This window comes from Falco punctatus (genome assembly GCF_963210335.1).
Source record: "Falco punctatus genome assembly, chromosome: 10".
Classification (NCBI taxonomy): domain Eukaryota; kingdom Metazoa; phylum Chordata; class Aves; order Falconiformes; family Falconidae; genus Falco; species Falco punctatus.
The window spans coordinates 3,531,878-3,548,609 of record NC_137590.1 but is presented as its reverse complement, the minus strand read 5'-3'; the positions used below and the strand labels follow the sequence as shown (position 1 = coordinate 3,548,609).

At 41.3% G+C, this 16,732-nt stretch overlaps 1 protein-coding gene across 4 annotated transcripts in view; it reads right to left on the bottom strand.

Annotated features, from left to right (window-relative positions):
* Positions 1-16,732, bottom strand: part of PTPRT (protein tyrosine phosphatase receptor type T) — a 467,104-nt gene that overhangs the window by 107,798 nt on the left and 342,574 nt on the right. For all 4 annotated transcript variants that reach the window (XM_080405963.1, XM_080405961.1, XM_080405964.1 and 1 more), the window contains exon 11: positions 16,249-16,351. In XM_080405963.1, coding sequence (XP_080262089.1) covers positions 16,249-16,351 — 103 coding nt within the window. The remainder of the gene's footprint in view (positions 1-16,248; positions 16,352-16,732) is intronic.

Here is a 16,732-nt window from a genome sequence, read left to right as displayed (position 1 = left end):
TGAAGACTTTCTCAGTTCCTCTCGCAACAATTTTAATATATGCTCCACCAGTTCAGGCAGTTTTTTGTCACGAGCAAGACTTTTGATACATAGAACATAACAGATACTTTTGTCTGTATTCTTTCATATTTTCAGTTTCCTACTTAGCCATTAATGTCGTCTTCCTTTCACAGGGATAACTCACTTTTTTAATGACCTGAAATTTTACCTTTAATGTTTATTCTTTGGAATAAATTGAGTTGCTCTGGAAGCACAACACTATGTTCATGAGCATTCAACTGAAATGTAATAGACGTCCCATTTGTGTTCAAGTCAAAACCCCGTTAATCTCCTGCTCAAACACTATCTCCTTTTCTATGAAACAATTACCTGAGCCAGCGCTGCTGTCATTGTTCCCTCCACCTAAAAAAACGATGCTGGTGAAACTCAGCAGGGATGACTGACTGCTTGCTTGGCATGTTTCCCCTTCGTGCCCCAGCTCACACCGACGGACATTGCCTGCTCGTCTCTGTGTGCTCCTGCCCGGCTCATCGCCGCCACCCTCCAGCCCCCTCTTCCCCCGAGTCTCCGCGATTTTGCAGTGGTCAAGAGGCCACTCTCAAAGGAAGTGGTCAAGCAGCCAAGCACATGACTGATTTCAAAGATTACTCTGAACTGAAGATTATTACTCTGAGAAGATGTTTTCTTATCAAATGATTCTTCCGGGTCTCCCTTTCTGATATTTTGATCCCAGTAATTTGGCCTGTCTAGACCCTCCAGAAGTGTAGGATTCACAGCTCACCCCTAGCTCGTACACAGACTAGCAAAGTCTCATTTTCTTTTTTCTTCTTTTCTGCCATGTCTTTGTTTTTCAGGCTATGCTCTTTTCCTCCTGTTCTGTATTCACCTTGGAGTAGAATTTTCCTGACTGTCTTTAGGGCATTTTCAGACACCAGCTTCTCCACGTTAACCAGTGAACTGCTGAAAGGCACACCTAGTGCTTCCACACCCGCTACCATTAGCATTATGATGCTCTCATAACTGTTCGCCTTTTCATTCGGGCAAAAATCCAATGATCCTACCTCTGAATTACATTCCTGTGGGAATTCTGAGTCACAAGCATCCAATTACTCACCCTAAAGTTTGGCCAAACCATCTGCATTGCCACAACAATACTCAAAAGAGAAAAGTAATTCAGCTTTGTTCAGAAGATGATAACTTTCCGTGACACATTTATGACCCCTAAGATTGCAGTTGGGCACTAACTCACAACAAACACGGTGAGCAGGAGCTGCCCTTTTGGCCCACAAAAGCACTTCAGTTGCAGTCACATCTCTGTTTCAGCGCTGAGCACGATCAACTATTTGCAACTTGTTACGACTGACAATTTTGTGATACACAGCAGTGTGTTTACAACTAAGGGAAAGGAGGAGTAGTTTTCCAAAAAGAAGTGCTAGAGGGAAGGAAAAAGAAGCAGGCAAGGGAAATAAGGAGGAGATATCCAAACTATTATAATAGCTCTTATTCTGGCTATCGGGTAGGTAGTAACATGGATCTCCTGGGGCTCTCCCCGTCTCAAGCTTCAAAGATACTGCTCCCAGCCAGCATCAGCTAACACTGCTTTCATAGCAGGAATCAATACATCCATTGCAAATGCTCAGCTGGATAAAAGAAAGTTTCAGTGTCGCACATTGAAATTATGTTTAAAAAGACAACAAAAGTGGAGCATTAAAACTCCCAATACTATATAACAACTTCAGTACCAATAAACTGAAAGATGACACAGTAAAACTAACTACTACATTTCACTTTTTAATATTCAGCCACGTTTGCAAACGCTGAAACCAAATCCACACATGTGCATGCTGCAGGGCAATAGAAGCAGAGGTCTTGCTTTCCAAGCACTAAGCTACTCCACGTCACCTCACTGCAGTCAAGTAACACTGCTGTCCCTATAAACCACTGGAAAGGATGGGTTTCCAAATATCCATAAGCTCTGCTTTCCAGAGATTCTCAAATCTGGGCCACTAACCAAATGCTTGGCTTGCTAGAGGGCTGGGCAGCTGACTGCCCTGTGGTGCAGCTGCACACTGCTATTAGAAAAGGAGGCCAAGGCTAGGCTCTTTGATAAATGTCACAGGTCCTAGATAGATAAATCCCCATTACTTTAATAGAAGTTTTTAAAAAACTTTTGACAGCTCCAGTCTAATTGACTGATAAAGGCACCAGCCATAATGGTTGCCACAGCACAAATGTTGTCTGCAGAAGAAGAAAATGTGCTCTTATCATCATCTGCAAGGTAATCTTTTAAATGATGAGTTGTCTATTCAGTGTGGAAGTACAAGTGTGAATAATCAACATTCCAAATCACAGCCTGTTTCTGTGCGACCAAGATCTCTCAGTGCCGTTCAGACTTCTCCTTCCCCTGCTCTTGGTTTCACTTTGTGCAGCTTGCAGCACAGCGTGATGATGGACCGAGGAAGTGCCTGTCCGCAAATCTAACCAGCTATTTAGAGCAGACCCAAGTCTGGGATGTAGGATGCGCTTGAAGGTGAAGAGGCAGAGCTGAGGCAGAGCTTTCCATAAAGCATTCAGCATCGGGTCAGTGCGCTTTGGTATCCTGGCATGGTACTTTATCAACGATGTGAACTCTTCACTATACCCCTGATAACGGTAGGGTATGAAAACAAATATGATTTCTTTGTAACCTTACAGTGACCCCCTCCCCTGACTTATTAAACCTTAAAAGAAACAATGCTTCTGCAGCTGAGTACTCCCTCTGGACCAATTTTGGTACTAAATTTTCTTCATATCATATAAAAATTTAATATATTTTCATTTAATTTTAATATTTAACACATAAATGTATTATCAGTCACATATTATTTTCAATAATATTTTCTCCTGGGGAACAAAAGTAAGTGGCAATTAGTACAGCTTGATCTTGCAGTGCATTTTTTAGCAGACTATTGTGAACAGGTTTTGTAGTTCACCTTACAGAGCAGGGGAACTCCTCAGTTGTAGCTCAGTTACTTCCAGCATACTGTTTGACAGGCTACAGGAAATAAGACGGTACCAATCGGCAGCGGTTTCCTTATTAATGGTTACCTTAATACAAAGAAGGAAGGACAAAGAGGAGCAAATGAAGTAAGGATAGAAAAGATACCATCTTCCAACAGCTGTGTCATCTCAGACTGATGACATGTGGGGTGTCGCAGCTGGCATGGAGCTGGACACTGAACTGCCCTTGTTGCACCTATTCTATGGAATTAACAGATTCAGCACTTCTGAAAAGGCCATCCAAACCCCATAAAAATAAAACCCAAATGCTATCTGACAATCCAGAAGACTTAATGCTGCACAGAGGTGAATAAAAGGCATCGGGTCCACACAAACAGGGTCAAAGGTACAATAATTTGGGAGGCCAACAACCAACTCAGCTTCTTTTCTCTTATTTACAGCACAATTGTTTTTAAGAGGCAAGCTCTTAAGACCACTGGAGCGTTGTCAGCATACTAGTTCATACCCTCAGCAAGCATCGCACAGATGCCCCAGACACTGAGTGCTGATTTCCTACTGCAGAGCTCTGCAACAAACTTCAGAAAATAAATATAACTTCAGTCATCAAACCCCAGGCCTGCCTGCTGGAAACGTTCACTGGAAATACACCCTCAGACCAGTTTCTCTGGATGTTATTTAAATACAGCAGTCCTGACACAAGCCAGCTTTCTCTCTTCTTTAAGTTAACATTCAAGTCACAAAATCTAGGTTAAAAATATGTAACACTGGCTTTTTTATCATCTGGTTTTCCATTTAACTTCTGATCCCATCAAATTTGGTTAAGCCAATGTGAATATATTTGTATATATCCATGAAGGTTCATTGCTTTTATTCTGACAGCATGGAGCCATCTCCCAGGATACTGGATTGGGAAAGGGTTTGATGTGTTGCCTGACACCCACATTTAGAATTCAGATTAGCTATTGCTTGTTTTACGGCCAAGTTGATTTCAGTGATGCAAACTGAGACAGAAGAGTAGCGTCAACATCTTTATTTTTCCTTTCACAAAGGTATTGAAATAAAAGCCTAAATTCTGCCACATAAACAATAAGAAATAAAATAATGGGAAATCTGAGGAAATATAATGGGGATGGAAGCTGGAAATATCCTATAAAAATCGATCAGTACTCTATAAAGCTTACTCTAAAAAACCTGTGAAATTAGACCGTAAATGAGATCCTTCTTATAGTGCGCCTGCAGCCCTCCCGTGAACATGCATAGAAGGGGTTTTGTAAAAAATGCAACGAAAACCCACTAAACTCTAAAAAAGATTTATAGAACATAAATCCCATGAAAATTTACAGGAACTAAATGGGTAATTGCCATAAAGCTTGATGCTGAGACTTGCTGTTCGGAGCACACACTGAGTCTCACAGTACCGCTTCCCTTTGGCCATAATGGCCAGTATTCCCTCACCAGGCTCCTCCTGAACCCTGGAATCCAACATTCAGGCACTCGGAATAGACTCCACAGACAGTTTCCAAGTCCAGAAAGTTTTCTGGGTTCAAACAGCTGGCCATATTTTCCTGAGAATTGAGTTACCTGCTTCACATGTTACAAAATGTCACCCTTAATATCTTCAATAGCACCTTTAATCAGAAGCTCTGAAACTAATCTACAAAACATAATGAACTGAGTTTCACAGCCACCTAGGACGTACATGCAGGACCCAGTGCACTGTTCTGCAATTTTCTGTCTATTTAAGAACTGATTCGAAACCCATTAAAATCAATTAAAGATTGCTACTATTCCCATTACACTTTGGAGCAGCTCCATGCAGAATACGATACACTGAAGTTAAGATTAGCTTTCAATAAACACTTTTATGCAGAAAACAGGGGGGGGGGGGGGGGGAAGAGATTGTTCTGCGATGTCATCTTCTAGAACATGTTGGCTATGTCACAGATTCAAAAGCTAGCCTGATACGAACACTGGGCTGCACTGTCATCAATCAGCTTGTTCGCATCTGCAAAGCATTCACAAAAATAAAGCTTATAATAGTGATGCTACTCGAGGAAATAGTCTCTCATATTGCGAAGTTATTCACACCAGATCCTTCATTTCAAAGTTATTTTTGTGTGTTCTTTTAACGTTCATATAAATTAACTCTTCTACTCAGTCACTGAAGTTGAAGAATACCAACAAAATACCCAAATTCAGCCAAATTTGTAAAAATGGCACAGAAAGAAGAGATGGCAATTACTGCCATTGCTATGAAATAAACCTGCTGAGATAGAGCCAATAATAATGCCATCCATTTAATCAAGAAGGTTGGTAAGAGCCTCTTCACATTTTCTTCTAATCTCATGTTCCGTTCGGTAGTCTGGATTTACTACCAAGGCATGCTATACCCTGAAATTAATGAAACAAAGGGTAGCGATTTCACACAGCAATTCTTTTATCGGTAAAATTTCAAGCTTTGTTAAATTTCTATAGTGATTGAAATGGGCTCTAGAATAAGAAAGTTGAAAGGCTGCATCCTCCCTGTATGGAAAAGAGGTATGGTCCCCCCCAATCAGTATCAGTAACTGTGATGAGCTACCCGTGGGACAGGCGGTGGCATCTATTTAAGGAATTGTGCACTGTGTCAAGCTTAAGAAAAAAGAAAAGCAAACTCAAAATATTAGTATTTGTGGAAAAGCATCCTACCAGCATCACTATATGAAATGCTATCTTTGGTCGGAATACTTTGCCTGAAATTTCCTTGCAGTCATACTGCAGCAACACATAAAATTCCTAGAACTGACTAAAAATTGAAAAAGCTATTAGAAAGCAACAGAGTTTGGGGGTTTGTTATTGTTGTTGTTGTTGTTTGGGGTTGTTTTTGGTTTTTTGTTGGGTTTTTTTTTTTCTGGGGGGTGGAAAAAAAGTGATAATGTAATGTCAAATGTAATGTTACACAGCCTCAGACCCTAGGTGGGTAGACTTTCATCCCAACAGATGTATAAACAGTGGCATGCAGAAAGTGCAATGAATGATTTGCCTGGCATCAGGCAGTATCAGTTGTATGTAAACAAATACCCACATTCTTGCACAATATACCTAATTCCACCCACCAGCCAAGTATGTTCTGCCTAATGGAGTCTGGAGTTTCCAGCCTGAACATATGCTAATCCTACAGAGTCTTTCAAAAAGGCAAAATAACATAGAAAATGTCTTTGGGCATCACGAGAGATGTGACCTGCAGAGATGCAGGAGGAGCTGGGAAAAAGAGGCGTTCTGGTGACTGCCTCGTTCTTAAAACTGCACCACACAAAAGACTCAACAGATTGTCAAACTTCCACAAACACCAGTAGTGACGCTGTGCTAATAAGCAGGTACAATGATGAGTTAAAGGAACAGCTGTGTGCATGTGTGTGCATCTAAATACCCATGTGTGTGCATATGCGTGTGCATCGATACATAAATACATATATTAAAATCGGTGCTTCCAACCTCACAATGTTCCACTCACCATTACCCTTCTATGAGCGACTAATGACCACGTCTTTCCAAGGAAGGACAAATACTGAAAGAAATCTAAAAATGCAAATATTCCCTTCCGGTTCTGAGCAAGCCTAATCATGACTGCAGTGTCTGTGCACAGCAAAAAGAAACATGGCCACATGCACAAAATCTAAGTAGTTGTCAAAAAGACAATTGTATTGACAGTCAGCATTTACTGACCAAAACGAAGGATTTGTGTGCTTAAAAGCCCATTTTTTCCCAGCTGTGTCATTTGGTCTAATAAAAGGTGCTATCCATACTCAAAAAATTACCTTCTTTCTAGCTCAAAAAATTACCTTCTTTCTATACCCAGACCACCAGAACACTGGTACTGCATCTATTTACTTGTATTATTTATGCATCATTATTTTAAATGCTTTAAATTCTCTCAGTTTAATCTTCTTGGAAATAAACATTTTAAAAAAGAAAGAAAGAGGGAAAAAAAAAATAACCAGAGGGCATTTCAAAGCTCTGTGCTCCACTATCTCAACCATCTCCCCATAAGCCCGACCTGGCTTGCAACACAGATTAGACATAATAGCTGCTGCTCCCCAGCAGAACAGTCCCAGCCCCTATCTCTCCAGTTCAATGTTATTTTGTGCTGGCAGATTAAAGATAATGAGTGCAGACAGATACGGCTTTCGCTGCAACAGGAGCTAATGTTAGTGGCTTTGGAGGTGTTTTTTCCCTCCTGAGCCACCTGCCATCTGTTTGATCTACTAAAAAAACCCACCCCCAAACCCTCTTTTTGTTAATGTCGCTTGGCATTAAACAGGCATTGCTGACTGCGGTCTTATCGCCATCCTCGGTGATAGCTAGTTTAAGACCAGAAGGAAAATTCAAGGACATGGAAGAGCCAAAGTGGTTCTTGAACGACCTGCGGGGCAAGGAGAGACTGTGGCACGTGCTTACTGCAACTGGCCGATACCTTCTGCCATGTCCTTCATAAAAGCAGTGGTTTGGACAAGGGGATGGGTGTATTTGCATAGATTCTCAGTCAGAATTAATTTGGGTATTTCCAACAGCTTCCATGAAACTAGGTCCATTTGGACACAGAAATAACCTAGTTTGGATTTCAAAGCTTTCTCTCCCTTTTCCACAACCCTAGCTACCAGACCACAGAGGGAAAACCCACACATAAGAATCTGATGTCTTTTTTAAGAGAGAATACTAGAAAAAAATATTTTTGTTGGTTTCTTCCTTTTTTTTTTTTTTTTTTTTTCCCCTCCCAACTAGAAGGCTTAGAAAAGCACAAGACAAAAAGAGGGAATGTGCTCTGTTTCTAAGCTCAGGACACACTTCATTACCAGTCAAGGCTCTGATGGTCGGGTAACAGTCTGCTTGCCGTTACACCATCCCTGTACAATAGAAAAGATGAGCTCTCCTGGGTAAGGGCAATATAGATTTTCAGCACCTGAAGCTGCAGGCATATCAGCCACATTCTTTCTACCTTTTCTGGACACTATGCTTTCCAAAAAGTGCAACATCATCATGCTTCTGACGCCAGGGAGAGGTCTTAAATGGAACTTTCACTACCACCTCTCCCACCTGGAATGAAGGAAAATTGAGGATGGAGAAAAGCCAGATGGAAAATCCTAAGGGTAAGGGCTTCCCTGCAGCAATTTGAAGCTACTCTGTCATCATCTGTAAACATCTCTTACCCTCCACCACCACAGCGGCAATGGGGCAGATTTAAACATCAGGAAGTTACATCTAATAATCCTGTAGTTCGCCAGCTCCCTTCAAAACTAAGCATTTTTTTTTTTTTTTTTTTTTTATACAAGAGAAACCATTACGTATAAGGTGTATCCTTTGGCAGAAAACTCCCTCAAGCTGCATCAACATCAGCTCCTACAGTTACTTGGGGAACTGTCAAGCTGGGCAGCGAGGGATGTTGGCATTGCCTCCTCTTCTGTTTTGCTGTTTGACCTTTCCACGGGAAATACCGTATGTACTGCCTCTTTCCTCGCCTGCCTCTTTTGCACCATGACTACTTTTAATTAAACCAGTCTTATTTCCCCCCTCCTTTTGCACACTAAGCAAATCCCTCACTAACTCCGAGCTCTGCCTTTTGCTTTGGAAAAGCGCTGTGCAAGGAGAACTGAAATTATAGAGAGGCAGAATAGCATCATGGCTGCAGAGGTTTATTCTTCTGAATAGTCTGGCTGCATTTATGATAATCCCTTCATTCCATCTGCAGCCCACGCACCGGTGCAGCAACCCCCTTTTCTAGTTCCAAGAAATTACGCATTCATTATGGAGGAAATTAACACCTCAAAGCAAACTATAATTAGGAATTCTTCAATTCGGTTTATGCTTTTTCAATTAGGCCCTCTATAATTTTAATCACGGGAGCATTAACATGTTTCCGGAATTTATATACCTGTAGTATAATTAAATCCTGAAATGCCTTAGTCTGCAACAGCAAAGCAGAGCTTACTCATCTGCCCTTTTATCGTGTTTTTGTGCTATTAGAGGTGCATTGAGGGGCACTTGATGGCATAAACGCTGCAAGCCACATGCAACAGAAAAGAGCCCACTTGCCCTCCGAACTCATCATCCTTTCTCCTGGTAGAGGGGACTGTTGTTTGGATAACACTTGTGTGCTGCTTCTGAGGGGCGGACGTTTGCCAGGGACTTGTGCCCAGACTCATCCCGTCTCATTTTCAGTATCTTAAGGAGCTGCTTCAATTAGGTAAATCATTCTCTGTGGTCCACAAAAAGAGCCAAGCTCCTTCCCGTGGGCTGCTCTGACCCCGAGTAGCTGTGGTCAAGCTCCGTCCAGCCCATCGAAGGGTCTGATCCAAGGGCTTTCACAGGCAAAAGGAGGCTTGGTAGTATGCCTCAAGATTCAGAGTTTCTGATTTAAATATTTATTTTTTTTTTACAGTTTGCTATTACCCTTTTATCCTGTGATAACAAGGAAGGGGCGTATTGGCCCTGGGAGCTATGAAGCAAAGAAATGTCTTGGAAAAAGAAACCTTCACACTGGTAACCATGGGTTTGTCCTCCTGGTCCCTCATCTTACCACCCAACAGCTTGATGTGACACAACAGCCATCCATTTGTGATTCTCATCTTAAAGTTCAGACTTCATTAACCTTTTGATTGCGGGAATTTAATCTGACAGTTTATGCGGTCAGCATAAAATATTTATGCAAAAACATTCACTCCCCACTCAGTATCCTCAGGCCTTCATAAAACTAAAAAGTGTTAGCAAAAGCTTCATTGTAGAGCTAATAAAATGCTGCTTGACACAAAAGAATTGGCTTTATGTGTAATTTGATTGTTAAAATATTACCATTAAAATATATGCAGATTTTATGGATTTCCTCTCCCATTTCTGCCTACTGCCAAAGCTCCCTGTGGAACAGTTAGTAAGACACGGCAGGTCGCCCAGGCTCACAGAAGGGCTGTGTTTCTGAGGGCTGATAAACGGGCAAATGCAGTTTTAGGACCTTTTAAGGGACAGTATTCTCAGACTAACATACGCTGATCCAGTAAAAAAAAACGCATTGTCCTGTACCAGATGAGACAATAGACCCCAAATGGCCTCGCTCCTCACTTTTTAGGGCCAACACCTTACTCTTCAGGGGGAACTAAAAAAGCCTAGAAACATCCATTCAGCTAATTACGCTGTACTACATAAAAGGCTAAATATTCTTTCCTGATAATTATGGTTGTCACCTTGCATCCTGCTGCATCCCTGTATCTCCATTCTGCTTCTCTCCTGATAACAGAAGGCAAAGCACTTCTAAGATTCAGAATAACATCAAGAACTGCTGAAGTTGTCATGCATGATGTAAAGCCACCCTGCAACAACTCCAGCTGAAATGGAAGCATGTGCTCAGGCTCTGGCGAGGCTCTGGGCAGCTCACCAGGGTTTGGACATGCTGAGGAGGACAAGCCTGGCAATGCTTACCATGCAACTCTGCTCCAGTCCTTCTCGGTATCAAAATCATCACGCTAATCTGTGCAGCTGCCATGATTCCACGCCTCTCACCCAAGTTCTCATTCTCTCACATTCACACATTGTTAAAGAAAAAGCAGATCTGGTTCATAGCTAAGAGGAAAGAAACTCACTCATTTACCTTCAAACTCTGGCCTAAATTAAAGGCAGAGTGCCATGCGGGAGAAACCCAGCTTGAGTGATTTCAGAACAATATCCCTGAGGTATATTATAGGAGATGTTAATTAATACAGATAATTAGGCTTATAATATCAGAGGCCTAGATTGATAATCTCATTCCTCATTAGATACTACAAAATGAAAAGATCTAATGTGATGACTGTTTGCCCTGTATTCAATCAACCAAGTCATGTGATGCATACATTTGAATGCGTTTAGAAAAAGCAAGCCAGGAGTTTTATTTTCCAGGTATTTATAACATGCCTATCAAGGCAGCTGAACTTTCAGAATTACCAAGGGCACATTAATTTGTTATGCTTCCCATAGCTTTCAACATTAGAACCTTTTTTATCGTTTCGCTGATCCTTGACTCCAGTCTTTATTTTCAAACACAAGGTACACTGCGTGGGAGTTTTAAGAACAAGAAACTGCCACCCTTTCTTGGCATTAATGAATTAATTATCAACATAAATGCCTGAGGCAAGCTTACATGATGCCACTAAGAAGCTGCAAAGCAGCGAGCTGAACAGCATCGCTCCCTATATAGCTATGGAGATCTATACACCAAAGCCATCACCTGTAAAATAAAACAAAACCCCCAGCAGATATTGCAGGTTTATAGCTTCTTGTCTCATTCCTCCTCCACCACAGAACCAAGGTCACTAGGCTTGTAGACCACTCCTTCACAAGGATGGAAAGAACTATTGTACATTAAAAACAAAATCTAAAGAAGGATGCTAGCAAGAGGGATATAGGAAATGTAAGCTCAGGATGAACAGAGGATGCCTGAGAACATAAAACACACACACAGAGAAGAATTATCTGGAGATTAAAGTTATAGCCTATGGCTCCAGAGATTTTCAATTTCTACTTTGTTGCAGACAAAATGGAAGGCAAGTTTTATCTAGTCAAAGTCTCCGTTCTCCAATATAAAATGGAAGCAATACCAGTCCAGAAAATTTTCATTTGTTACTATGTGTAGGAATTTATAAGTACACAGATACATCATGTGGGATTGTTTGCTTGGAGAATAGCTTGAGCACAAAACCAGAAAAAAACATCGTTCTTAGGTGTTCTGTTAAATAACACTACAGCTGTTTTCTCTGCATTTGTTTAGCATCACGTAGACCAAAAATATTTCCTTTATTTCATGCTTGGAAGACAAAGAATCGGATGATAATACTCGAGTAACATGGGGCTTGGTTCATATAAATTAATTTCTCCTACTGCCTGGTTGTTGATGGCAAAATATTTGTTTCACCTTTACTCAGTACTTCTAAATATATTTAAAATACTTAAACTCCCATTCTCCTATTTAGATTTACCTATTTCCTTTAAGATGTACATTTAATAAACTAACCCTTCCTTCCTCACCACCAAAGTGATTACAGGCATCTGACCGTTGCATACACAATAAATGACTCTTACCTGAATATATTTCTTCAGGATCACTTACACATGCTACTTACACTGCAAGCATATATATATATATATATATTTCCCCAACAACTTCTGTATGCATTAAGGAAGGTGCAAAGATTAAATACCTCTGTCCTAATAATACTGTTATTTAGTACAGTACAGGGGTCAGGTGGCTAAACCTCAGAGAACGGCAGGAAGATAGGGAGATTAAATTCATCTTTTTTCCAACAAAAAAGTTCTCCACTGTCTGACAGCCCCCAAAACAATTGCAAACTCTTCTCTGAAGTCCTTCTACAGTGTCCTACAGCTCCACTACACAGAGCAGCATATCGACAGGGCAATCACACCTAAGGTGAGCTTTTCTTTAAACTCTGAAATCCTCAAAACTAATACATGCTCTGGAAATTTGATGTTCTCCATAACAGTAATATAGGTAGATTGATAGAACCAACCACATGTTAATAAACCAGATGGACTTTCAAACAGCCAACACAGAAAAACCAGCCCAGTGGACATGTCACCGGGATAAAATCCCTCACAGTGGTATTTTCAAGCAGTGAATGGGATATAAATTCTCAAATAGAGGTCTAAAGATGTCATATGTGAATAATCTATGAAGGGCTGACTCAGCCCTCCCGACAATAACAGATTCAAAGGCAGAACTATCCTCAAAATCACATTGGAGATTTTCAGGGAAGAGTTGAAGAGTAAAGATTGAGAACACTTGCATTCTTCTTTCCTCTTCTGAATCTATTATAGATAAATGTCAGTCTCCAGCAAATCAATCATAGCACCATTCACAGGTTTTAGATTGATATGAGAACACCTAAAAGTTGTTTTTAAAGGGCAACATGAAGTCAAGCTCTGCGGGTTATACCATGGAAAATAAAGGCAAGAATGAAATGCCTTCGCCACAAGGGAGAATATTTATGCCGGCAGAGGCTTCATCTTTATTTTGGCAATAGGCAAAATAGATCAAAGAAGATCTAAGTTTATATTATTCCTATTAGATCATATGAAAGTGTCTTCATTGTTATCTATAGATTGTTAATAATGCCGAGTTCATGATCGTTAGTTTTATAAACAACTTAATTAAAGTTATTTATCATGAACACTGGGGAACATCAGAAATGTCTTAATGTTGAAAGTGACTTTGGCTTTGGTGTACATGCATTTCAGATGAATGGAAATCCAACGCCTCTTATTTTAAATATTCTACAATATTCCTCTAAAAATGCTCTTGCAGACCATACTCCATCTGTATGCTGCTCAGACTACAGCAGAACGAAAAGACACGAGACAAAGTCACATAACTATCTTACGTATAGATTCTAGTTTACAGTCACACCCCTACATGTACTCCAACTCACCATCCCCAGCATACAAGAGGAAATATTAAGAATAATTATTGTATAGTACTTTTTTTTCCATCATCATTTTGGGAGGACTATAGTAAAAACACAGAGGCCCTGCAGAGCAGGAACTGTCAGGTTGATGAGATGAGGGGCAACCTATTCCTGCACAGTGAATATCAGAGGTTTTATAAAACGTTGTGAGGAAAAAAAAAAACAAACCCAACCTATTCCAGACTACTTTCAAGTATCTTTTCAAACCCATCTCAGGCAGGCTGGGATAGGAAAGGTCAGCATGAAAAGGGAAGGGATCTAGGAAAGCGTGGCCACATCTGGAAGGGAAGGCAGGAGATCAGCACACTGCACCGTGCGGGATCCCCCCGTCACCTCCGTGCCACCTCGCTGCTCCCACGGAGCTTTCCCAGTCACTTGTCTCAAATCTGCATTTGCATTAATGCCTTCAGTAACTGAACAGAGCCCAGCATCAGACTAAGAGGGGCTCTAAAGTCACTTAAGTTTGTATCAGAATTTTAATGCGTTTTGAAAATCAATTTTATTATATTTAATTGAGAAGAATGGAAAATACTATACTTGTAAAGGAGAAATAAAACACACGCACCAAAAGGTAGAACAGCTAACCAGACAACAAGAAAGAGGATTCATTGGATCTCAGCTAGAACACAAAAAAAAAGACACCGAGGAGGAAAAAACACCTAATTCTTGTGTGTTAAGAGTGTCACAAGCAGTTCACAGTATGTTTTCTCCTAATCTGATGAGTGCTGTTGAGGCCTCCAAGGGAATGCTACCTGCTTTTGGATATGGCATTTCCAGAGAATTTACGCAAATTGAAGGGTATGCAGAGCAGACTGAAAGGAAAGGGAAGAGGCTGGGAAAATCCAGAGCTGAAGTAACTGGATTTGTTGAGGCTAGACTTAAAACAATCTATATGGTTACACAGGGAAAGGTATTCACACATTCATAGTTAATAAAAAGCTAAAATTCTCACCAAGATGCCCTCCCCCTTGCCCTCCTCATCCATTCTGGTTTTCCTACCCACGTCTCTACATCAATGAAACAGCCGTCTAAAAAGAAATAATCTTATCACTTAGATGTGGCATATAAATATTGCACACTCTGCAAATGTGTGTGTAACAGCCTACAATGCAATTAAAAGAAACCAGAGTGAAAATTTATAAAAATCTCTACCAAATCATCTACCAGATGCATTTGCTGGAAAAGACATTGTTCACTGAATGCAGTTAAAGTATAGTAAATGGACTTTGAGAAAAATCACAAGAGTTTTCAATAAAAAGACAAAATAGCAACACTTTTAAGACAGCAGGTGGTAAAACGAGATACAGGAATGTTCCCCCATATAAAGAAATAAAACAAAACAGAGCTGTGTGATTTTACTGCTCTTTTCCAGCAGAAAAACATCCCTAAAGGACTCAGCAAACAGGCTTCTAAATTTGCTCATATGGAGTAGCAGAGATTGAAAAGGAAACTTTAAAATACGTTACTCAGAAAAAAACAGAAAAGGGATGGTGCTATGTCTTAAAGAGCAGATTTTTTTTCTTCAGAGTATCAATGCTTGTTAGGGGAACCCTGTGACACAGGGTGGGCCACCAACAGGATAGTCCATCAGATCAGGCAGTTTACTGCCCCTGAATACCTAGTGGGGCATCCTTCAGAAGCACTAAGAACCTGTCAGTGGGGTGTAGAAACACAGGTCCCTCTGAAAGAAGGGGCTATGGGTTTTTAAAATACCACCCACAGGAAAAATTTGAGGAGTCTCTTGTCAAAACTGGAGGTAGAAGCCTGAAGAGCCTACCAGGAGGCCACAGCTCCTGGATACCCCCGCAAAGCAGCAGCCACAATTTTTATCGTAAGCAATTCCAGTTCATGCTGTCAGCTGAGGCGGCTGCGGGATGAATGACCAGCTGGCACTCCTGCCACCGGCTGATAAGGCACGGCCAGCTCGGAAGGGAGGTCTGTTCGAGTGTGCTGCTGCTTTTGCCATGTGCAAACTCACCCGGACAGAAGAGAGCAATGAAGTACAGACCTTACAGACCTCCAAGAGTCGTGTTTCCACAGTCAGGGAGAGATCTGCAGCTGTGTCCCATTCCAGCACCTCATCACTAAGAACGGGAGGCATCTCAGAGGCAGTCAGCAATGCTTTCTGCAAGGTCCCCACTCTATTCCACTGGGACCTGCTCAGCTCCCTGCCCCTAAATCCTCTCCTCTGCCAGTGGAAACTGCTTACCTAAAGCTTGCGAAGCCTCGCTGAACCAGGGTGCATCTTTTCTGGACTAGATCACTGCTTCATTCCATACCCAGCCAGATTACAACATGAAGATGTGAGGAGTGCGGTTAGATCCAGAATCTGAGTGAACGCATCCCGCAAGCATTAAAGATCATTGGGGCATTCGTACGATAGTTACAAAAAGACCTTGTACATCATGGAAGAGAGGGCAGGAGATGGAGACCTGAAGCCTCCACCTTTGGATGGCAATGCTCGGTGCACAGAGCAGCACGTACTGCTGTGCTGCCGAGCTGCAAAGGCTTCTGAAGTGATGCTGAAAGGGTAATAACCCCATGCAATGCTATCAGCAATCCTTCCCGGAGGTCAACAGCAGGAGGCAAGTAGGTTGAGGCGTTTATAAAAGGGAACTGTGAAAGGCAGAATCAACAGCAGAGTTGGCCTTTTAGTCAGCGTTCACTTTCAGCAGCTGCATTATCAGATGAGAATGAGAGAGGCGTGAGTGAAGCCTGGGGAGGAGGGAGAGAGGAGAACTGTGAAAAGAGAAGACAAAACACCTACCTGACAGGTGCTCCCCGGGACTGAGCAGGCTTCAGCATAACCGTGATGGTAGTATCAGTCTCGTTCAGGGGGGAGTCCGTGTCGTATTCTGGCATCGATGGTGCTACAGCAGAACAAAGAGTGACATATTATTATACACCAGTTACTGCCTTTGGTAGTGATGGCAACGCAATAGGAACATTTCTTGGAGACCGTTTAACATCTCTCAAATGAAACATCAAAATACTTCCCAATGTTATGGCCAAAATTGTAAAAACCACTTAACTATTTGTACACTATTTTCCTATTAAAATTAAACAGGAATTGGATGCCCAAATCTTCAGACAGGCTTTGAAAACCCTGTCTTAAATTTTTAAGACCTAGTAATCCTTTGAGATGGGATCATTCCTTTAGTTTTAAAGGTGAAGAAAGAAAACTGCATGGACATTATAAAAAGACCACTCAGGATGAGTGAAATCAGTGGCAGAACTAAGAACAGCACCCA